Source organism: Gracilinanus agilis, chromosome 1 (genome assembly GCF_016433145.1).
Source record: "Gracilinanus agilis isolate LMUSP501 chromosome 1, AgileGrace, whole genome shotgun sequence".
Classification (NCBI taxonomy): Eukaryota; Metazoa; Chordata; class Mammalia; order Didelphimorphia; family Didelphidae; genus Gracilinanus; species Gracilinanus agilis.
This window is the reverse complement of record NC_058130.1, coordinates 722,113,487-722,137,759: the sequence shown is the minus strand read 5'-3', so window position 1 is coordinate 722,137,759 and position 24,273 is coordinate 722,113,487. Positions and strand designations below refer to the sequence as shown.

General features: G+C 39.7%; 1 protein-coding gene across 1 annotated transcript in view; it reads left to right on the top strand.

Annotated features, from left to right (window-relative positions):
- The window catches only part of LOC123256753 (cytochrome P450 4F11-like), a 98,004-nt gene extending 76,405 nt beyond the window's left edge, over window positions 1-21,599 (top strand). Inside the window, exons 2-12 of the mRNA XM_044685320.1 lie at window positions 2,770-2,914; window positions 6,089-6,142; window positions 6,680-6,807; window positions 13,324-13,445; window positions 16,201-16,471; window positions 19,121-19,187; window positions 19,418-19,547; window positions 20,038-20,171; window positions 20,687-20,751; window positions 21,056-21,138; window positions 21,389-21,599. Coding sequence (XP_044541255.1) covers window positions 2,770-2,914; window positions 6,089-6,142; window positions 6,680-6,807; window positions 13,324-13,445; window positions 16,201-16,471; window positions 19,121-19,187; window positions 19,418-19,547; window positions 20,038-20,171; window positions 20,687-20,751; window positions 21,056-21,138; window positions 21,389-21,599 — 1,410 coding nt within the window. The remainder of the gene's footprint in view (window positions 1-2,769; window positions 2,915-6,088; window positions 6,143-6,679; window positions 6,808-13,323; window positions 13,446-16,200; window positions 16,472-19,120; window positions 19,188-19,417; window positions 19,548-20,037; window positions 20,172-20,686; window positions 20,752-21,055; window positions 21,139-21,388) is intronic.
- The last annotated feature ends 2,674 nt before the right edge of the window (window positions 21,600-24,273 follow it).

Sequence of the window (24,273 nt, the reverse complement as noted above, 5' to 3'; positions counted from 1 at the left end):
TGATGCAGAGCGAAAGGAGCAGAGCCAGAAGAACATTGTACACAGAGACTGATATACTGTGGTAAAATTGAATGTAATGGACCTCTGTACCAGCAGCAATACAATGACCCAGGACAATTCTGAGGGATTTATGGTAAAGATGCTACCCACATTCAGAGGAAGGACTGCAGGAGAGGAAACATATAAGAAAAACAACTGCTTGAACGCATGGGTCGGGGTGGACGTGATTGAGGGTGTGGACTCGAAACTACCACACCAATGCAACTACCAACAATTTGGAAATTGGTCTTGATCAAGGACACATGACAAAACTAGTGGAAATGCGCATCGGCCATGGGTGGGGGAGTGCGGGGGGTGGGGGTGAAGGGGATAAGAGGAACATGAATCAGGTAACCATGTTAAAAATGTATATTAATAAATGTTAAAAAAATAAAAATAAATAAATAAAAGTAATAGGAAAGGGGGCAGCTGGGTAGCTCAGTGGATTGAGAGTCAGGCCTAGAGACGGGAGGTCCTAGGTTCAAATCCGGCCTCAGACACTTCCCAGCTGTGTGACCCTGGGCAAATCACTTGACCCCCATTGCCTACCTTTACCACTCTTCCACCTAGGAGCCAATACACAGAAGCTAAGGGTTAAAAAAAAGTAATAGGAAAGCTTGGAAGAGGGGGAGACTTTTGGAAAAATATAATAAATTCAATTTGGACATGTTGATTTTAAGATGTCTACAAGACATCCAATTTCAGATGCCCAGTGGACAGCTGGAGACATGACACTGGGCAGCAGCAGAGTGGTTCTTCCTGGGAATAATGCAGCTTTCTTCTAGGTTCCTTGTAGAGTCCTGACTCTAACTTTCCTTGGTGTATTTGGTTTGTGATCAGCTTCTACTATAGACATTGCTATTAACTGTTCTCATGGTGCTACCAGGATACCAATGAGGAGACCAAATTCCTTCAGATTTCACAAGATCATCATCTGGTGGGGAGGGCACAGAGATAGTATCTCTTGTCCCCACCCCCTAAAGTGATTCCCATTCAGTGGAATGGTTAGAATTTCTTTCTCTTCTAGACTGATGGACTCTGAAATCCAAGGCAAGAATTTTTTGGGTAAGGAAGTGACAATGTCAGACCTACAATTTAGAAAGATGACTTTGGCAATTGAGTGGAAGATGGACTAGAGTGTGGACAGACTTACTCTGGGGAAACCAAACAAAAGACTATAGCAATAGCACATGCTTGAGGTAATAAGGGTAAGCACCAAGGTGGTGGCAATGTCACAGAGGAGAAGGGCTCTTATGCAAATTTGAGTCCAGCCCCCTATCCCCTCAGCCTGAGACATAGCAGGTGTACTTAGTGTCTTCCTAGTGTCTTAGATAGTACTTAGTGTCTTCTTCATCTGAAACATCATCTGTTGAGCTACCATATCTCAGATAATCTCTCTACAATATCTTTTTGAATCATCAGAGCTTGGTGCATGGTAGGTGCTTAACAAATGTTTATTAACTATTGTTTATTTGTTAACTAATTGAAGGGAATTGTTGCAAATAAATCTTCAGAGGGAGATTTATATGAACTGATTCAGAGAAAAGTAAGTAGAATCAGAACAAATTTTTTTACAATAATGAAGACAATTTATTTTCCAAGGCAAAAGCATTCTGATCAGTATATTAATCAACTAGAATTCCAGAGGAATCATAATTTTAAAACACACTACCCAGTTTCTGCCAGAGTCTTGAGATACTCAGAGTGCAATTTAAGACACCAATTTGGGGGCATGGCCAATAGGTCAGGGAAGAATTTATTTTGCTTGACTATATATGTTTATGACAGAGCTTTTGTTTTTCTCATTATGAGAGCGAGAGAGAAGACGGATTTTTCATTGAATAAAAAAATGGCATATGTTGGCTCCACTAAGATTACGTCTAGAGTATCATCAAAATTTATAGCATGTTTATCAATGGCACATGTTTAAGTTGCAGATCTCCTTGAGAGTACTAAAGTATAGGTGTAGACATGATTCCTACCAAAACAGATATTTCATTTAGTAGCTTACTCTTAAATTGTTTGTCTGGGTCAGAGTGAATCTTGAGGGGGAATCTCTATGCAGAAAAATACTTCTTCCATGAAATTTTAGGTACTTTTTGGGTCCTAGTTGGGTATCCATGTCCATATCAAGTGAAATGCTAAATCATTACTCTGAACTGGTTTTTATTCTTACATTCTTCTACTAGAGATAAAAAGCCAATATACACAAGATTCAAAGGCTTGTTGAAACATATGCTCTAAAGATGCAGTATGAGTTAGATAAAGGTAGTAGGATCAAATTCACTTTCATCTTAGTCTAGTAAAATCTATTTCTTGCCAGCTTAGGATTCTCTCTTGGCCTCAATGGTAATGTCAGAGGAGCAAAACCCCAAAGCAAATGAGAGTACCACAATCAACCAATAATATATGTACATGGCATACCTGATTCAAGGTAATCATGAAATATTTTGTTGGCAATAGAGTGTTAAGTCATAGGTAAGTACCTAGTACCAAGCATGGGACCATTTACATTTCAGCCACATTCCCTCACAGAGTTCCAATTTCTGCTGTTCTTTCAACACTGTAATACCCTTTGGAAAATGAATGAAGTCTGAACCTCCAGAGTTAAACTTATTTGTTTCTTTGCCTATATGACCTTTTTTTTTCATAAGTCATTTGCCCTTGCCTTCAGGAAATGAAGAAGAAATGGGGATGACTCACCCTTTTCCCTTGTTCCCTTGTTTACAGATTGAGTCAAATGAGGAAGGCCTGATTCGTACTGTCCAGTTAGTGGATACTTTCAGGGAAATTTTTTTAGTGTGGATGGGGCCTTTCTACCCATTGGTTATACTCTGCCACCCCGACTATATTCGACCTCTTACTTCAGCCTCAGGTATGGAAATGCCAAGATTTATGATTATTATAGCAACATCTAACCTAATCTACCTTCTCAGGTATGCAGTGTCAGGTATCTTCAAGTACTCCCTTATTGAATAGCTGCCATTTAGCCCTTCCTCAGTCCTCTAGACCCTTGCCTCCCACTGAGGCCCTTAGGCCCCTCAGAATCAGAATTTCTAATCTCAGTACTCATCTTTCCAGACCATTCTGTGTCTCAATAATTTAATCAAGCAACTACAAAATATTTATTCTAAGCCTGTGTTTGCACCTCTATAGATATCTCTCTGTATTCCTCTGTCTCTGACTATCTCTCTGGTTTTCTCATGAACAGCCTTCACCTTCTATTTTCCCATTGATTATCCTTTTGCCTTCCTACATCCATCCAGTGACCTAGAGCTTCTTGATAATCTTGCTATTCTTTTCTCCCTCCTGTATTCTTCTCATATTTCTAATTTCTCCAACATGAATGATCCTTAGGGTCCCTGGGACCCTGACAGGGCAAGATGAAGGGAAGGGAGTGAAAAAGTAACTTTCTACTGTTAGGGCTAGAGCTGGGGTATTTCCCAGGATATCTCTCTCCTCAGGCCTGAAAGGGAGATAATGGAAGCAATTGTCCAGCCCTGCCCAGGGTGAGGAATGTATGTTTGGTAGCAGTTAGGACAGTAGCAGCTAGAAGAAGCATTGTCTACACTGGCCCCAAAGACACCCTGGTTTGTAAAAAAAAAAAAAGTGTTTAAGAAAGTTGAACAGCAATCTTTTTCTGATATATTAAGGGAAATTGATCCCTTTTGGGTGGTTGATGTACGAGATGATAAAGAAGGGTTTAGAAAGAGAGGGGAAGATATAATAGCAACTTTGTTTAGTTGGACTCTTTGGCTTAGAAATACATAGGGCCTTGCAGAGAAGTACTGAGGGCTTATCTATAGCAGGCATGTTACCTCTAGTTGCCTGAGGAATGGATAGAGCTAGCTAAGTTCTGATGTTTCAGAGAAGGGGACACAGGGCACTCAGTCTTTCTTATAACCTCTCTTTGGGGAATAATAGAAGAGAACTAGCCTTAAACAAGACCCAGCTTTGAATTTTGCCTCTGCTACTTTTTGCCTGTGTGATCTAGGGAAAGTCATTCCACCTTTTTGAGGTCTTAATTTCCTCCTCTGTTGGGGTGTTGGACTTAGATTGTCTGTGAGGTCTTGTCTAGCTCTAGCATTCAGGTCTGTGTTGTGGGGGACCTAGAAGGTATAGATGGGCCTTGGAGGGAAATGGATGTGGACAGAGAAGAGAACTCATTTCAGGACAGCTGAGTTTTAGTTGTCAAACAATTTCCTTATAAGTGTAATGGAGGTGGCAACAAGTAGCTCAGTGGCTAGAGAACCAGGTCTAGAGATAGGAGGTCCTGGGTTCAAATCTGATCTCAGACACTTCCTAGCTATGTGACCCTGGGAAAGTCACTTAACCCCCTTTACCTAACCTTTATTGTTGTCTGCCTTACAATCTATGCACAGTATCGATTCTAAGAGAAATTAAGGGTGGCTTTCAGAGATTAATTGACTTTTGTAGGCTCATACAACTAATATCAGTCTGAAATCAGATTTGAACTAGGTCTTCTTGAACCCAGGCCCACTACTCTATCCACTCTATCCACCACACTATCTGTCCCTCAGGTATTCGAGACATGTTTTTGAGTAAGAGGTTTTTTGTTTTTTTCCTTAGTGATATCTTGGTTATGTTTGTTGAGGAGCATTATTTGGGTCATATCTGAGATGCGAATCTTACCTTTGTCTAAGAGTTCTCTGGAAAAAGGTCATGGTGATACCTAAGGTAATTTCTGGAAATCCATCTAGTTATATGTCCAAGCTGTGTCTAGCCAGAACATCAAACTCTGTCTGGGATATTTCAGGGGTCATACCTAGAGATGTATGAAGCCATGTCTGACATGAGTCTAGGGACATTACCAGGGCATATCTGGAGTCATGCCTGAAGTATTTCTGTCACACAGCTAGGAAGTGTCTGTTGCTTAATCTCTCCAGGGACATGTCTGGGGTCTTTCTGGGCTAACTAAGCTGCAATGGTACCATATTTGATGCCGTGTCTAGTCTCTCTGGGGTCTTTTCTAGGTTGCATATAAGACCATATCAGGGCTCTGACTAGATTTATTTTTTAATGTTATGTCTGGAACCCAGATTTATATTGGATTGGATTAGATTGGATTGGATTGGATTCTAGGAAGTGTCTAGATTAATGTCTGGATGGAGGAGTCTGAATCCAAGAGGGGTTCTGGAATGATGACTTGGGAGTCGTGTCTTGTCATGTCTAGGGAACCAACTAAGCCATATCTTAACTGACTTTAGTTTTCATGTTGACACCCTCAAGTTCTATATAAAAATCTTCAACTAATACACAAATATCATGCATGTTAATCTGGAGGGGCCAGAGTGGGCAGTCTAGGACATATTTGTTATATCTACATTTCTGAATGGTACCTGGGGAAATTGAACCATGTACAAATTGGTTGCTTAGGTCTGAGATTGTCTAAGCTATGTCTGTGGGGAAATGGTTCTGAGCTACTTGTGGGTGATATTTTAATTCTTTTGTATTGATGTTACTTAGAGTTATATCTGGGAGTTTTCTGTTGCCCTCTGTGGTCAATATCTGGAATTAAATTATGAATTATCTGGGAAGTGTTCAAGCAATGTCTAGGTGATATCTAGAAGCATGGCTAGAGCCATGACATTATTGAGAATATTGATCCAGATTTTACCTGTGTAATAGACTGGAACACAGCCAAGATTATATCTGCAGTGCTTTGGTCAAATATGGGTTCTTATATGACTTGTGTCCATCCAACACATCAAGGTATATATCATTTGTCTCTCATTCCCATTCTTCTGTTTCCCTCTCCACTCCAAACAAGTATCACTCTCTTTTCTACTTTACTCTCTGCTATATTCTTCTTCTCTTTGCACCATCTGTGGTAGACTTTGAGATGGGGTTTTTAGGGGTAGTGATGTTAGAGTTAAGGAAGCTCCAATTCTCTATCCACCTAAGATAACCTTCTGAGCTGAGATAACCTTCATTATCCTTAGTCTGAGTTGTTATAAGGCTTGTTCTCCCTTCCACTTTTCATCACAATATGGTCAGATCACCTTGAAAGATCTATCTCTCTCAACAGCCAAGATTGCACCCAAAGACAAGCTTTTCTATGGATTTTTGGAGCCTTGGCTGGGTGAGTGACAGCTGGGGCCAATAATTATTAACAGTAAGCAGGGACGTGTCCTAAAGGTAAGACCTAAAGGTAAGGTATTCCCTTTATCTAGGAAGCTGGAGATTGAATGCTTATGGACTAGAGCAGTGATGGGTAAACTGCGACCCACAGGCCAGATGCAGCCCCCTGAAATGTTCTATCCAGCTGTACAACATTATTCCTAATCTGACAAATACAATGAGTAGGATACAATACAATGAAACTTCAAAAGAGTTGCCTTAGAAACAGACTGAGAGATGAGCATTTTCTTTCCTTTGGCTCCCTCTTTAAAAGTTTGCCCATCACTGGACTAAAGGATAGAAGCATAGAGATGGGGCATGTGTCTAATGAACTAAGGATTAAAGGCTGGAGACTAAGGGCAAAGGATTTACAATTAGATGGAGGAATGGGATTAGGGTTAGGCAACTAATTCTCTGCTCTGAGTGGAGTAGAATTAAGTTCTGGGTGGTTGAAGGACAAAGGATTGGACCTGGACTTCTCCCATCTTCTATTCTGCAGGGGATGGACTGCTGCTGAGTAAAGGAGACAAATGGAGTCGTCACAGGCGCCTCTTGACCCCAGCTTTTCATTTTGACATCCTCAAGTCCTATGTAAAGATCTTCAACCAATCTACAAACATAATGCATGTAAGCCTGGAGAGTCCAGGGGTAGGTGGGTAGAGAGAATGTGACCAACATGGACAGTATAAGGTGTGATCAGTCACTTGATTTTACCATCTTCTCAAGCTATCATTCCATATATCTCCTCCCCTTGGTAGTCAAACTATTAGAAAAAGCTGTCAACACTCATGTCAGCCTCTTCCTCTTCTCACATCCATTTCAGAATCCCTTATAGTCTGGCTTCTGATTTCATCATTTCAGTGAAACTGCTCTATACAAGTTCCCAATGACTTTCTTAATCCTCATTATTCTTGATTAGCTTTAGAAAGAGGAATTTTGGTTGAGTGATGAGATTGGAAGTCATACAGTAAAGGTTTGAATAATGAGAAGGAAGGAAGAGGAGGCAATGAATATTGATAGTTTTTTTTTTCCTCCTTAGGAATTAGTCAATGAAAGGAAAGAGATGCAAAGTCAATAGGTTGAGGGAACAGGAAGTTCTCCATGCCTTTGCACAGACTATTTGCTTCTTTACTTCCTTCACCTATGAGAATCCTGAATTTCCTTCAAACTTCAGCTCAGGTGCTACACTCACACTTTCCATATTTTTACTCATTCCTCTAGCTATTGCTGTTCCTGGCGCCCTACCAAAAATTATCTTTTGTTCATTTTACATGTACTTCTGTGAGACAGCTAAATCATAAAGTTGATAGAATCTGGGACTTGGAATCAAGAAGACCTGAGTTCAAATCCAGTCCCATACACTAACTAGACATGTGACTGGGCAAGTCACATAATTTCCGCCCACCTTGATCAGTTTCCTCATCTGTAAAATGGAGATAATAATAGTGCCTATCTCCTAGGGTTGTTTCTAAACTTTAAAATACTATATAAATATTATTAAATTTATGATCATAATAATAGTAACAGAAGGTTTGGAATCAACTATACTCACTTTTAGATCCTCCCCTCAACTTATCACTTGACTCATTCCCCTATTAATTTCATCATCATGAATTCTAGGGGATACTAGGAGTGCACTTGGATACATTCTTATTATTTAATAAAATTTGACATATCCCCCAATTAATCAACCTAGCTCATATCCATCACCAGTTCATTGAATTTAATTTATTTAATAAACTGAAGAAACTTCATTTTGATAAGTTATTCATATCCCTATATATCAAATCCCTTAATAGCCCATAATTAAATAAATATTATTTGTTAGATATACAATTTGTCAGTGAATCAGTCAACAAACATTTGTAAGCACTTAATATATGCCAGGCACTATTCTAAAGGCATTGGAGTTACAAAGAAAGGAAAAGATAGTCTTTGGTCCCAAAGAGCTCACAGTTTAATGGAAGAGACAGCATGCAAACAACTATGTACAAATAAGATAAAGACAGGAAAATTAGAGATAATCGCCAGAAAGAAGGCACTAGAATTAAGTGAGATTGGGAAATTTTTCCCTGAATTCTTTCAAGTCCCAGTTAAAATCCCACCTTCTATAAGAAACCTCATGGACATCTAATAAACTTAATCCAAGTAGCTCACCTTGCCCAGAGATAACCAATAGAGGCAACACAAGTTATTTCATCCCTGACACCTCTCTATTCCTCCAACCTTAAAAAAAGGTTACACCCTTCCTCACTCAGCTAGTAATTCGGCAGTCATCTTTACTGGTGTTGTTCTCCCCCTTGCTGCTACTTTCCTCCATCCCCTCTACCAGCTGCTTCTTCCCTCCATCCCCACTCCTCCCTTTCCTCCAATAAAGCCTTGCTATTTGACCTTACTCTGGCCACCTTGTCTCTTGTGTCAAACTCCCATCAGTTACACTGACAAAGAAGTAAAGGATTCCAGACATAGGTGACAGCCAAAGAAAATGACTAGAGTCAGGGGTATCTGGGTGGCTCAGTGAACTGAGAGTCAGGCCTACAAACAGGAGATTCTGGGTTTAAATCTGGCCTTAGACATTTCCTAGTTGTGTGACCCTGGGTAAGTCACTTAGCCCCACTGTCTAGCCCTTACCACTCTTCTGCCTTGGAATCAATACACAGTATTGATTTCAAGACAGAAGGTAAGGGTTAAGAAAAGAAAAGAAAAGGAAAGAAAAGGAAAGAAAAGAAAAGAAAAGAAAAGAAAAGAAAAGAAAAGAAAAGAAAAGAAAAGAAAAGAAAAGAAAAGAAAAGAAAAGAAAAGAAAAGAAAAGAAAAGAAAAGAAAAGAAAAGAAAAGAAAAGAAAAGAAAAGAAGAGAAAAGAAAAAATGCCTGGAGTCTAGAGATCTCTTAGTCTTATTCAAGGAATAGTGAGTAAGGAAGTCAGTGTGGCTGAATCAAAAAATATGTGGGGATTGGGGAAGAATGTAGAGTGTAGGAAGATTGGAAGGAGGACAGTTTATGAAACTTTTTTTTAAAAAGCTAACAAGGGATTTTTTTTAACATTTATTAATATTCATTTTTAACATGGTTACATGATTCATGCTCCTACTTTCCCCTTTGCCCCCCGCACTCCCCCCACCCATGGCCAATGCACATAACAAGGGATTTTATATTTGATCTTGGAAGTTATAGAGAGTCAATGGAGTTTATTGAGTAGGAAGAGTGATATGGTGAGACCTGAGATTTAGGAAGATCACTGTTGGAAGCTAAATAGAGGATGGCATAGAGTGAGAAGAAACTTCTGGCAGGGTAATCAACTAGAAGGCTACTTCTGTAGTCCAGAGGTGAGTGATGAGGTCCTATATTCTAGCAGCAGTGTCAGATGAGGAAAGGGTCATATACAGAGATGGTACAAAGGTATAATTAGCAGGCCTTGGCCAGAGATTGGATATTGGTTGAGTAAGAAGAAGGGGTAAGAGAAGGTAAGAAGGGGGCAGTTGTTGCTCAGTGGATTGAGAGTCAAGCCTAGAGACAGGAGGTCATAGGTTCAGATCCGGCCCAAGACATTTTCTAGCTGTGTGACTAAGAAGCCGCTAAACTTCCATTGCATAACTCTTAATTCTTAATTAATTCTTAATTCTTCTAATTATCTTAGAGATATGAGGCTGGAGGTCAGCAGAGGATGGAGCTAGATAAGTATATTCATTAACAAAAAAATTATTTTTTTAAAAGCAAAGATAAACAATTAATGACAGTACATTGCTGTGAGAAAAATCATAACCAGAGTTACCCCAAACTCTCACTATAACAGCAAATGACTTTTCTTCACTTCTGGAGAAATTATTCCACCTTCCAATTCACTCAAAATACATTTTAAAGTCTATCATGAATCCCCTTAATATTTTTCCATATAAATATTAAATCAATCTCTCAAGCAATGTTACATTAGTCCTTTTTCCTTCTCTTTTCAGTTATTAAATGTAATCCTCCCTCTGGAATACAATATAAACTTCCAGCTCCTCATAGACTCTTCATGAAATTCTTTTCATACATCTACAAAATAACTCATAACATTTATGATAAAAAAGAATTCTTTCCTCACCTTCTTTCTTTCTGTCCTCTCCTAAGATTCTTCATAGATCTTCTTATATAAAAGTTAATCCTTATACACTCTCTTTGCCTCCTAGGAAGAAGCACTTCATAGAAAGATAGTCACAACTCTCATCCTGTTTTGTGTACTCTTGAAGTGCCAGTGAGTTTTTACAGCCTCTGAAAAACAAGCTTTTGGAATAAGTTCCACTTATTTTTTACGTATATGTGTACATATATATATATATACACACACATATATATGCAATCTTTTTTAGAGTGATGCTTAAGGAAAGGTTTTAGATTGTCTTCATCTTGGTATCTGTGGTACAGTGCACAATTCCTGACATGTAGTAAATGTCTAATAAATATTTATTGATTGGTTGATTGATGATGACCATATCAAAGCTAGCCAGGGTTGTATGATTAAGGCTTTGCTCTCCAATGACAAATTTAGAAGGCATGAAAATTCAGAATTTCAGTGCTTCCACAGCATAAAAATAAGAGAAATTTAACACCTTGTTAGAAAGAATAATTAGCTAAAATAGAAACCTATCAACTGACAGCTGGAATTATCTCCTTCAAATCACCCTTGTCTAAATTTTGTACATCCCAGCAACAACCTTACATTATTTTCCCAGGATGTCTGTCACCTAGGCTGAACATTATGACAGGATTTTTTTTTATCGAAAAGAAATGGAACTTTTAAGCATGAACATTATAGGAAATATAAACTTCCTTTTTTGGAATATCATGAGGGCATTATACCTGATAGAAGACGAAATAATTTGGGCTGAGAAAGTGTTAGTGCCTCAAATAGGAGCATCACCTTCATTAACAATTTGCATTAATCTAACCACTTTTAAATCTACAAATTGCTCTTTTCCAATCTCCCCAAAAGCGCAACTGTGAAACTTTCAAGTACTTAGAAATAAGGCCCAAGAGCGTCATCAAACTCCTTCATTTTGAGTCATTGCAAGGGTTTATTAAAAGTCGTGCTTTTAAGTTAAAGCTTGACTTTGGTGGGAAAAGGTAGAATCATATTTACTTATCTTTTTTTATTATTATTTTTAAGGCCTTACCTTCCTTCTTGGAGTCAATACTGTGTAATGGCTCCAAGGCAGAAGAGTGGTAAGGGCTAGGTAATGGGGGTCAAGTGACTTGCCCAGGGTCACACAGCTGGGAAGTGTGTCTGAGGCCAGATTGGAACCTAGGCCTGGTTCTCAATCCACTGAGCTACCCAGCTGCCCCCTTTATTTACTTATCATCTGACCTGAACTCTTCTTATTTTTAAATCCTTCCTTTCCATCTTAAAATCAATACGGTGTATTGGTTCCAAGGCAGAAGAATAGTAAGAGCTAGGCAAAGGGGGTTAAATGATTTGCCCAGAGTCATACAACTAGGAAGTATTTGAGGTCACATTTGAACCCAGAACCTCCCATCTCTAGTATTGATTATCAATCCACTGAGCCACCTAGCTGCCCTTCTAACATGAACTCATAACAAAAACAATGTTAACAAAGCTGATTGGGTTCCTGGTAAAAGTTTAACTAAACTCACAGGTGACAAATTTTACTTTACTCGAGCATATGCTTTTTAAACACATAGTTTTACATTTTTTTTAAAAACACTGTCACAACTACTACATTCAAATCTCAGGTTAGTGCAAAAACAAATGTATGAAACTTGACAATTTGGGAGAAGCTTATGTTGCTTTAAGAATCCCTTTCTTTTTTAAAGGGGAAAGGGGGACAGAGAGGAAAGGTAATAGTTTTTTTTTATTTTAATAACAAATTTCCACTTGAGTTTACCAAAATCATATGATCCATATTATCTCCCTCCCTTCTTCCCTCCCCCCTCCTGGAAATGACAAGCAATTCACTCTGGGTCATACATGTATTATCATGCAAAACATATTTCCATATTATTCATTTTTCTAAGCTATAAATCTTACAGGACCAAAACCTCAAAACATATAACCAAATAAACAAGTGATAAATCATATGTTTTCATCTGCATTTCTACTCCAACAGTTCTTTTCTCTGGAGGTGAAGAGCGTTCTTTGTCATAAATGCTCAAAACTGTCCTGGATCACTGTATTGCTGTTAGTAGCAAAGTCTATCTCATTTGATCTTTCCACAGTATCGCAGTTACTGTGTTACAGTGTTTTCCTAGTTCTACTTATTTCACTCTGCATCAGTTCATGATGGGCTTTAGCACAATAGTTTTCCATCAACATCATATACCAGAATTTGTTTAGCCATTCCGCAATTGAGAGACATCCCCCCCAATTTCCAATTCTTTGCCACCACAAAAAGAGCAGCTATAAATATTATTGTAGAAACAGATACTTTCCCATTTAAGAAAGGTAATAGTTTAGAAGGGACTCATACTGACCAAATTATTTTGAGTTCCATACATACTGCCTCTTACATCAAGTCTAGTCTATGATAATTTCCAGGTTCATAAAAATGCCTGGTTAGAGTTCTAAAATAACCTACCATTCACCCTCTGTTCCTTTAAGTTTAACATAATGTAACTGGGAAGCAGACGCCATAGTCCCCTTCAGCCACATGTAGTCTTGTATCTATACTCTTGTTTTTGTAGATCAATTTCCCATTCATGACCTTATCTCTCAATAGAAGGTAGGGAGGGGGGCAGTGGGATAGCTCAGTGGATTGAGAGCCAGGCCTAGAGATGGGAGGTCCTGGGTTCAAATATGGCCTCAGACATTTCCCAGCCGTGTGACCCTGGGCAAGTCACTTGACCCCCATTGCCTACCCTTACCACTCTTCTGCCTTGGAGCCAATACACAGTATTGACTCCAAGACTGAGGGTTTTTAGTTTAAAAAAAAAAGGTAGGGAGGACAGCATTGATAATATCCTTTACAGATTATATATATATATATATATATATATATATATATATATATATATATATATATATATCCTATAGCATTCTCCATGGCAAACAAAAGTCCCTTCCTTGCCCTCTCTGGATATCTGCAGGGGATGGAGCCCACAGATTGAGTCCTGAAAGAATATGAGCATACTTTTTTTTTACTTGAACAGGAGAAATGGAAACATCTGTGTGCTGGGAGCAGCACCCACCTGGACATGTTTGAGCACATCAGCCTCATGACCTTGGACAGCCTTCAGAAATGCATCTTTAGCTATGACAGCGATTGCCAAAAGTGAGTCATTACCAAGCCCCTGACACTGGAACCTCAGGAATTAGAGATAACATAGCTCCTGGGAAAACAGAAGTTAAGTAATCCAGGGCAAGGAAGAATATACAGCATCAGGGAAGAGTCTAGGGATGGTCCAGGAGGAGCAGGGACTTGACACTAATCTGAAAACTGGAGGTGCAACAGCTAACTATCTACTTTGATTCACCAGTTCCTTCTCTGAGGCTCAGGGAAACCCTATGCATTCATCTCTTTCTCCAAGGGAGTCATCCTCTTTTCAACAGCTCCCTAAGTAACTCTTTTTAAAAGATAGAACCTGAAAGTATTTCATTATTCCCTATTATGTCAGTGCAGGGAAGGGAATGTAAGAGGTGCTTAATTGTAGCATTGATACGAACAGCTGAAATTCCTCAGTGGAAGCTTCAGCCCAAGGTGGAAAATAATTTCATCTTCTTCCTCCATTCTCAGGGCTGTGCTTACAGTTACTGCCTTCCCATCACCACAGCTAAAAATGTACTATCCTTCTTGCTAACACAAATCACCAAGTATCTATGCCAAGCTTGACCCTTCAAAATGAAGTTCTTCTTGGTTTTCTCTGGGCAGCAAAAGCAACTAAGCCTGAGAAAGGCCTTTTCCACTCCTCTAAGTCATGAGCAGCACATTAAATCAAGATAAAATGCTTTTGACTAGCCTTCTACTCTAGGATAGTATTGGTATGGGCACAGTTCCTGCCCTTGAAGAAATCCCAGACCAGTGAAAGAAACTGGAAGCTGATAAAGCATTATGGTTCAAGCTATATGCTTCAGACACCAAGGGTTTTTTAGGTCAGAAAAGGACATGCTCACTGTGTGCTGGAGCATAGAGTTTAAAGAAGATAAAGAAAGAATGACATGAGCAGTTTGGGTTTATAATATCATATTTAAGGGCTAGTTAAAAGGCCAATATAAAAGTGGTATAGGGGAAGAGTGGAAGACAAAAATAGAGAGATAGATTGGGCCCACGCTGGAAAGAGCCTTAAATATCAGGCTAAAGAGCTTTGAGTTCTAGGCAAGTTATTCTTTCAGCCTCAATTGACTCATCTATAAAATGAAGAAAGCAATTCTTGCCTATGACAAAGGATTCAATTTAATTCCAAAGTCCTATATGAATCATCTACTCTATGCAAGGTATTATCATATGATGCTGAAAATCTACCTAAGAATTTAGTGGAAGCTCTCTCTGTTCCCAAAATTGTTCCCAAAGAATTTAGTGGAAGCTCTCTCTAAGGGATCTAGTGGAAGAGGATGGATACAAAAACACACAAATAACTAAAATATAAGACAGAGTATGTTAAATGACCAAGATAGAGATCAAGAATATTGAGGAAGTAGTGTTTGCTGCAAGTTGGGGAAGAGGTTCTCACACAGATTTATAATAGAAGTAACACAAGCTCATCCTTAAAAGAAATTTTTAAACGGTGGAAATGGGAAGGCAACTGATGGTAAAGAAAAGTTGATTCCAGGGTAGAAGGCAGGACAAGATATGGAACCAGCTTGGCCATAGCATTGTGTGTATGGAATCAGGTTGTATATGGAAGGTGGAAGCTAGGTAGAGGAGGTCCTTAGATACCAGACTATATTTGCATTTTACCAGCAATTGTCAAATAGGGCATTTTTCTTCAAGTATTACATGGTTCCCTATTTATTAAACACTATGCTATCAAATTTCCTTTTTTCTGATTCATCTCTGTCTAGCCTCTTCCATTGATCTAGTTTTCTGTTTTTTAACCTGTATCAAACAGTATGGAAGATCACTGCTTTATAATATAATAGGAGATCTGGAAGTACTGTACTGCTACCCATTCATTCTTACTTTTTTATTGCTTCTCTTGATATTTTAGGGGTTTTTTTCTGAATAAATCTTATTATTTTGTCTAACTCCAATAAGTGTTCCCTTGATAGTTGAATAGTTATAGAGAAATAAATATGCAGATTAGTTTAAGTAGTATTTTTATTTTGTTGGCATGACCCAATAGTTATAGAGAAATAAAAATGCAGATTAGTTTAAGTAGTATTTTTTTATTTTGTTGGCATGATCCAACCATAAGCACCACATTTTCCTTCATTTATTTGTATTTTCTTTAACAGGTGCTTTATAATTGTATAGTCAGATAATACTTTTAAAATCTTTGCAAGTCTTAAAGTGCTATATAAATAGTATCTATAATTATTGTCTAAATAGGCTCTTAGTACAAGAATGATTGTAAAGTAGATGAGAGATTAAATTTGTCACATCTGGCTCAAGAGGACAGAACAGGGAGCAGTGAAAGGAATTTACGAGATACAAATAAATGTTTAATATAGGGAGGAAACCTTAACAATGAAATCCATTAAAAAAAAAAAGTAGAATGTAAAGCCTAGGAAATAAGTAGATTTCCCTTCACTGGAAGTCTTCAAGCAGAAATTAAGGTACACTGTGTATATTTTAGAGGGAATTCTTACTAAGATAAAAGGCATACTAAGCATCTTCTAGGGTCTCTTCCAATACAGATTCTGTGTCATAATGGAGGGGAGGTGGTTCAAATTTGTTGGGACTCAAGGAAAGAGAAGAGCGGGAGTATCTTACTGGGAAGAAGTAATGTCAATAATAAGACAGGCAGTTTGGGGGAGCTGGTTTAGAGAGACATTAAGGAATTTAATCTGAGCTATGTAGAGTCTACAGGACCAGAGTTCTCTCCATGCCTGGCTGGCCCCCTTGATCCTGGTTCCCATATTTTGGACAGGAAGTCAAATCCCTACATCTCGGCCATTCTGGAATTGAGTACCCTCGTGGCATGTCGCAGCAACCAGCTACTCTTTTACTGGGATGGCTTGTACTACCTCACAAGCCAGGGGAGGCGCTTTTCCCGGGCCTGTCGCCTGGTGCATGATTTCTCAGATGTTGTCATCCAGGCCCGGCGCCGTGTCCTTGACAAACATGGTTATGACAGCTATTTCAGTAGCAAAGTCAAAGACAAGACCATGGATTTCATAGATGTTCTTCTACTGGCCAAGGTTAGTATGAGGGGTGGATGAAAAGAGGAGTGGAAGGAAATTGGAGAACCTTGGGAAGCTCAGGGGGAGGAGGAGAAGTCGTCTTGGTACATACGTTAAGCATGGGTGGGAGTTGGGAAATATTCATAACCAAAAATTATGAAACCTGTAGCCCAGCAGAGTGTGATGACTATATCCTGGACCCACAACAGAATAGTAGCCTAAACTTTGCTATCTTCCTCAAAACCTGATTTTTCTTTGAGAGACCCAAGCCAATTAAGTTAAGCACAGGAGGGTATATATAGGGAAGGAGAAGAGCTCACTCTCTCCTTCTTCCATGTTATAAAATAGCTGCTCATAGCCAGTTCTAGGGTATCAAGGGAGTATTCTGAATTCTAGGCAAATCTAAGATTTTCTTTGTTTTGATTCTAGGTATATCAAATGTCTCTAGCATTCTAGATTCATCTAGAAGTTTAAATGGTTGTGGTTTCAGCAAAGGAAGAACTCTCAGGTTCTGGATGAATCTAGAACAGTGATGGTGAACCTATGGCACACATGCCAAAGATGGCATGCAGAGTGCTTTTTGTAGGCACACACACCATACTTCCTTTTCTCCCAGGAAGCTGGGGGGGGGGGCAGTGTAGCTAGGTCGCTCAATGGATTGAAAGTCAGGTCCAGAGACAGATGGTCCCGGGTTCAAATCTGGCCTCAGATACTTCCTAGCTGTATGATCCTGGGCAAGTCACTTAGCCCCCATTGCCTAACCCTTACCACCCTTCTGCCTTGGAACCAATACACAGTGTTGATTATAAGACAGAAGGTAAGATTCCAAGATGGAAGGTAGGAGTTAAAAAAAATAGGCAGAGAGACTCTGGCAGAGCTTCTCCCTTACCCTCTCAAACATTCTTGATGATATTTTTTTCACATCACCCACCCTTCTGCCCAGCAGCCCAATGAGAACCCACAGAGGGTAAGGTGGGTGGCTCACAGGCATCAGAGCTGGAGGAAAGCAGAGAGCTTGAGCCACTCACCTATCCCCTTTTCACCTGTGCTGAGGACATTTTTTCACTTCACCTGCCCCTCTGTCCAACAGCCCAGTGGGAGCTTTTCCTCCCTCCCCTATTTGGGGTAAAATAGGCAGCTTGCAGGAAACAGAGCTGGAGGGGAGGGGAGTGCTTAGCCACTCCCCTCCCCCTCTCTGCACTCACTGAGGACACTACTCACTGCACCCAGTCCCCTGTCCAGCAGCCCAATGGGAGCACTTTCTCCCTCCCCTGTGTGGGATAAGGTTGGGGGCGGGGTACACCTAGCACTTGGTGGGTGAGGTTGTGGAATGGCATGTCGTCTCTGGGGGAGGGCAGGGCATGTGGTCTCTAAAAAGCTCACCATCACTAATCTTGAAGAACCCCAATTGCTAAATTTGGAATCTGTTGTTTTTCAGTCATTTCAGTCATGTCCTATTTCAGTCACGTCTGTCTTTGTGACCCCAGTCAAGGTTTTCTTAACAGAAATACTTGTGGTTTGCCATTTCCTTCTCCAGCTCATTTTGCAGATAAAGAAATTGAGGCAAACAGGATTAAGCAATTTTCCTAGGATCATATAACTAGTCAGGGTCTGAGGCTGAATTTTGAATTCACATCTTCCTGAATTTAAGTGTGGGGCTCTATCCACTAGATCATCTAACTCTTCCTTTTAGTAGATTGTAATGCTTTTGATTTGTATATTGCTTTATACTTTACAAAACACTTCCCCATAGCCTCTTCATTCTGCAGATAAGGAAAGTGAGGCCCATGAAAGTAAGTGATTTTCCCAAAATAACACAGGTAGAACATGGTTGAGATAGAATTTTAACAATGTTCTATCATATTCCAGGTTATCATTGTTCTTATCATCTCATATGTATGTCTCCTTGGTTCTAAATTTATTTTGGATAATCCCTATTGTTAATTATAGAAATTGGGGAGGGTGTTATTCCTAGTGTTCTATTATATCTAGAAATATCTCTGGTCCTATCTCTCAACAAATCTTTTACATTCTAGAAGTATCTAGAAATATGTTCAAGTAGTTTCTTGAATTCTAAATATGTCCAATGGTATCTTATGAGGTCTCAGCATATCAGGAGAGTGTAAATGTAAAATTAACACCCAGAAGCTCTGGTGTACAAATGTGAGAAAGATAATGGAGGAAGAATGACCAGGACTTGTTGGAGAAGGAGAGGGAATCAAAACAATCAGAGGAAACTCTAAGACTATCCCTGTGGTTGGTGCTAGGTCTTAGAAAGCAGATAAGGTTCATACTTGTAAAGGTTCTTTTCAAATCCAGGTTTTTTAATTATTCTGAGTGCTCACAGAAGATCTTATTTATGATGCCTATTTCAGGTATGTCTGTGTGGTTTCTGAGCATTCTATACTCCTCAGAGGACCTCCAAGGAGTGGCCCGACAACTGAAACATGGGTCCAGAAGATGACTTTAGATGTATAAGTTTGCTCTGGGACTGGCAATAAATATATTGGGGTTGGGTCTCTTCAATCCTAGTTATAACAAAGTGACTTTTAGATTTGCTAGAATTCACTGGAGTTAGGAGTTGATACTGCTTGGGGCTCCTGAGCAGAATGATTCAAGAGGAAAGAGGAGAACAAGAAGTCACAGTTTCTTGGGAACCTATTCCAGAATGAGAATGGGAACACTCTGTCAGACAAGGACATACAAGCAGAAGCTAACACTTTTATGTTTGAAGGTGAGGATCATATGAAATGGGAGAAATGAAGTAGGCTGGTGGGAGTTAGTGATGAAATGTCCTATTTAGCTTTTAGCCCTTATATCAGTCCCAATAAGTCTATCTTTGATTGAAACTATCCCAGATTGAGTTATTGTCCCAACCTGGTGCTGAACAGAAAGTCCAGTGATGGGTATCCCCAACCACCACACCATCCCTCTGAGTTCCTCTTTCCTCTCCACTCCCTCTAGGGCATGACACAACTGCAAGTGGCATCTCTTGGGTCCTCTATAACCTGGCCCAGCATCAAGAACACCAAGACCATTGCCGGCAAGAGATACAGGAGCTCCTGAGGGGCCGTCATCCAGAAGAGATTGAATGGTCAGTATGGACTAAGGTTTGGAATGGAGACTGGGATATGTTCTGGGCTGTCTAATAGGAGTGAATAAAGGACAAGCCCCTCTTCATCTTGACCACAGACCAGAACACTCACAGAAGAATCACTCCAATCCCCACATTATCTTGGCTGGATCTTTGATGTTAGATAATGCTTCTTGACCATTCTTCCTACCCCATATAGAACAGACCAGAAGCTACCCCCAAAGAACCAGTATCCCTATACAACTACTAACTCTTAGTTTTCCACAGGCACTACTCAGGTCTATAGGGCAGGAAGATTTCTATGTCAAAACAACCTATCCTACATCTTAGCTTCTCTTCTTGAGCAATAACCGTATCTGATTCTTTTGACTTCTTACTGTTAGAGTATCAGAATCCTACAAAGAAATACCACCATCTTTCCTTGTGGGAATTGCAAGGGTGTATGTCTCCCTCATTAGCACCATGAGAATGATAGGCCTGTTATCCCTAGGGATGACCTGTCCCAGATGCCCTTCTTATCTATGTGCATCAAGGAAAGTCTGCGCCTGCACCCACCAGTTGTAACGGTCACCCGCTGCTGCACTAAGGACATTCAGCTGCCTGATGGTCGCATCATCCCAAAAGGTGCTTCCTGACACACAACAATAGAAGGAAGTATCATAAGACAGTAGATGGGGAAGGGAGTCTTCTTAAGGGGAGAGTTTAATGTCAAGTGTGTAATTTTCCAATGGAATGGGGCCAAAGGGAGTCAAAATAAGGAAGATGAAGGTCATACCCATTAATATAGGTAGAAAATTGGGAGATGGTTATACCAGTCAGTCAGTAAACATTTATTAAGTACCTAATATACGCAAGTAATTGTGTTAATGATTAGCCATATAAAAAAGGTAAAAAACAAGAAGTTCATAATTTAAGGAGAAAACATATAAACAACTGTGTACAAATAAGCTATATATGATTTATTATACGATTTACTCTGGGGCTAAAATTTGTACTAGACACATGTTTATTATGAGAAAGCCCCCTAATCATATTGTAGTTGGATCTGTGTTCCTTATTTTGATCCAAAGTTAATAGCTAGAACTCTGAAAACATTTTCCAAGAAACATTTTCCCCTCTCTTCTATCCTTTCTTCACAGGGATCAGCTGTCTTATCAACATCTTTGGAACCCACCACAACCCAACTGTGTGGAACAACCCAGAGGTAACTACACCAATCTCTCTCCTTATGGTTGCCCAATATAGGGGTTAAGGGAACTCATCTGGAATGATCTGAACTCTAGCACAGGTCAAAGAGTAGGAGCACCCAACCCCAACTTTCAGGACAGGGCTGGGGAAGGCAGAAAATACTCATCGTCCACCTTTTGCCCACTCCTAAGTGGACTCTGGTTTGTTTTCATTTTTTTTCTTGAGAGTGGTCTATCTGCCCTGATTATAATCCTTTCATTTAGAGGGAATCTATTTGTTTGGACTTTCCCCCACCATCCCATCCCTTCTACTTCCTCTAGGTTTATGATCCATACCGATTTGACTCCAACAACAGCCAGAAGATATCACCACTGGCATTTATGCCCTTCTCAGCTGGACCCAGGTGAGGTCAATATGCATGCTTACCAAATACTCTCCCTAAATTCTCTGGGAAATGTCCCCATCCCAATAGGTTTGAGTAGGCAGTTATAAATCTTCATAAAATACCTATCCCCTAGGCCCTGGGTCCTATCTTCAGAAAATCCTCTTTTTAACCTTGCCCCATATTTTGTGTAGAAGGGTCCTTGAATTAGGATTTTTTCAAGACTTGGAGTTGGGAAGGATATCTTCATCATCCTATTTCCATTAATCAGGAACTGCATTGGTCAGAATTTTGCCATGTCAGAGATGAAGATTGTGCTGGCTCTGACCCTGTTACAGTTCCGGATCTTCTCAGATGGATTCCTACCACAGAGGAAGCCAGAACTGATCCTCAGGGCAGAGGGTGGACTGTGGCTGAGAGTGGAGCCTATTCTGAATTCTTCCAGCCCTGGACCACACCTGCTGGAAACCCCTCAGGAATGATGGATAGGCATTTTCTCCTATCTTAGAAACAGAACCCTGGTAATTGTCTACTCTTCAAAAAAGGGCCATATCTATTGTGGTTCTCTTCAATAAAAATGTACCTTGTACATTGGCTTTCACTTTGTATCTTTGTCCTAAGAAGACTGGAGAGGGAAATTATATATTCCTAGCATTAATAACTAGGAAGAAACAAGAGGTTAAGAAGCCCATTCACCTCAGTATCTACCTCTCTAGTCCTTATCCCCTGAGCTTGACAGATTAACCACAATATTGAATCTGGGGACTAAAATTTAGGAGGTTGGAATAAATTATCTCTAAGATCCTCCCAACTCTAAGATGATTAAATCCTCTGACCAATCCTAGCTATTGATCAGGGCATTGACAAAAATCAGACTCACCAAATCCCAAAATGAGAAGGGATTATGTTGAACCTATATCTGAACAAGAATCTCTTTAGCAGTCCTAAGAAGTATTTATTCTGCCCATTCTTGAAGATGTTTTAGTGATTTCTGGGCTCATTTTGAATTACTTCTTCCCTTGTGTCTTTTGCTACCTTTTAAATTAATACTTGTGCCCCATTAGTCAGTCAGAAAACATTTATTAAGCACCTACTACTTACCAGGCATTGTTCCAAGCACTGAGGATAAAAGACAAAAGATAGTATTCTGAGCTAAAGGAGCTTATGATTAATAGGTGAGACAACAAAAAAAAATACATACAAACAAGCTATATACAGGATAAATAGGAAATAAGAGAGGGAAGTCACTAAAATTGAGAGGCTGGGAAAGGGATTTTAGTTGAGACTTAAAGGAAGCCATTGAAGGCAGTTGGCAGAGATGAGGAGGAAAAGCATTACAGGCACCTAAGATAGCCAAAGAAAATGCCAATAGCTTAAATGTAGAACATCTTGACCTAGAGGCCAATGTTACTGAATCAAAGAGAATGTGGTAAGAAAACTGGAAAGTTGTTCCTTGATAATTCAGATCCTGCATCAGGTACAGACTTAAGAAAGTTTTGTGGCTCATAATCAGTGAAGTCACCAACCTTTAACATTTGCTCTTCTCCATGCCCATACATCCATTTCCATGCGTACTGATACTTTTATAGATAATAGATGTCCCAAACTGGAAGATCCAGTCTGACTCATAGCTGAAGGATGGATTATCTCAATCACATCTTCCTCCTGAAGTGGCACATTAAGTTGCTGGGCATATTTAATTGTCATAAAATGTCTTCTCATATCATCACTAAGTGGATGTCCTTATAACTTTGCCATACTGCCCCCAAATGTCTTCTCCAGTACTCTTAAAAACAAATTTCATTCTCCTTCCAAAGAAAGCTATTCTCCTTTAGCCCCTCAAATTCTTGATAATAATAGATGGCAACTGAACTGACAGGTTCAGAGGACACAGTAGTAGATAAGTTGGTTCATTTAAGAGCCAAAGTTGAAGATTTAGCAGTTAGTAGAATGTCCAGGGGAAAAAAGAAAAGAAAACATTAAGACAACTTTTATAGATAAAATAAAACTGATATCAACCTAGAACTTTATACCTTCTAGTACAATATGGCCAAGCAGAGGAAAGTTATATATATATATATATATATATATATATATAAGCTGAAAATCCTTAAAGGAAGCTTCATAGCTATTGGCTGAAGTATGTATGCTGATTTGAGGATAGCTATAGCTGATACCTAGTGTTAGAAGGATATTTAGTTTAGCTTAGTAAGATTTGATTGACAGGGAACAGGCTCAAAATTCTATGTGGGGCAGAGACAGAGAAGACAGTTGAACTCCTGGAGGGAGGGAGCTGCTTTTTCTCCTGTGTGTGTATCATGATCACCTGAGTTCATCTACAAGCAAGAGACCTGGTTTGCTGGAGATAGGTCAAGTTGTGGCGAGACATTACAGAGATGGACCCTGCATGTCAACAATCTTTGCTCCCTCTCCAAGCTTGGATTAATTGCTGTGACATCTGGACATCTGTGAAACTCGTCTGCTGAAGAGATATCTGTGGACACACGTGAGATGCCCACAATCACAGCTGGACCTGTTCACCATCCAGTTTCTGGATTGGTTTGAGATTAGGCAGCTGTTAGCTTTAGCCTGTAGTGTAGCTCTACCCTCACAGACTTTGGGAAGGGGACCCTTATTACTTTAAGTTAGATTACCTAATCCCTTCCTTACTTGTCCCAAATATTATTAAAATCCCTTTTATATATACAGACTCTCCTTGTTAATCTTCCTTTCCCAAACCTGGCACCTGTTATATTCATTATCCTGGGAAATGTTGGTCTCATCTTGATTGACAAGGGACACAATTCGAGAGATTGAAATGTTCCCAGATGCCGTGAGCCAGGGGCAAAGTCGGTTGGCCTGGGAGTATAACTACCCCTAAGAGTCATCTGGAGGGGGTCTTGGGTCTTTGGTCTTTTGGTCTTTAGATCTTTAGGTCTCTGAACCTTCCTAGCTCTTTAGGTCTCTTGGTCCCTGGGTGGTTAAGGGAGAAAGGAAGGTCTGAAGAAGCAGAGGGTGGGTAGGATCTATATATTTCCCGAAGGCTGTGAGATCAAATACATCACCAAAAACTGATAATGAGAAGCTGAGAGAAAATCACCAACACAACTGCATAAAGAATAGTCACTCTCTTGTTTGGCATTGGCCAAGCTGAGC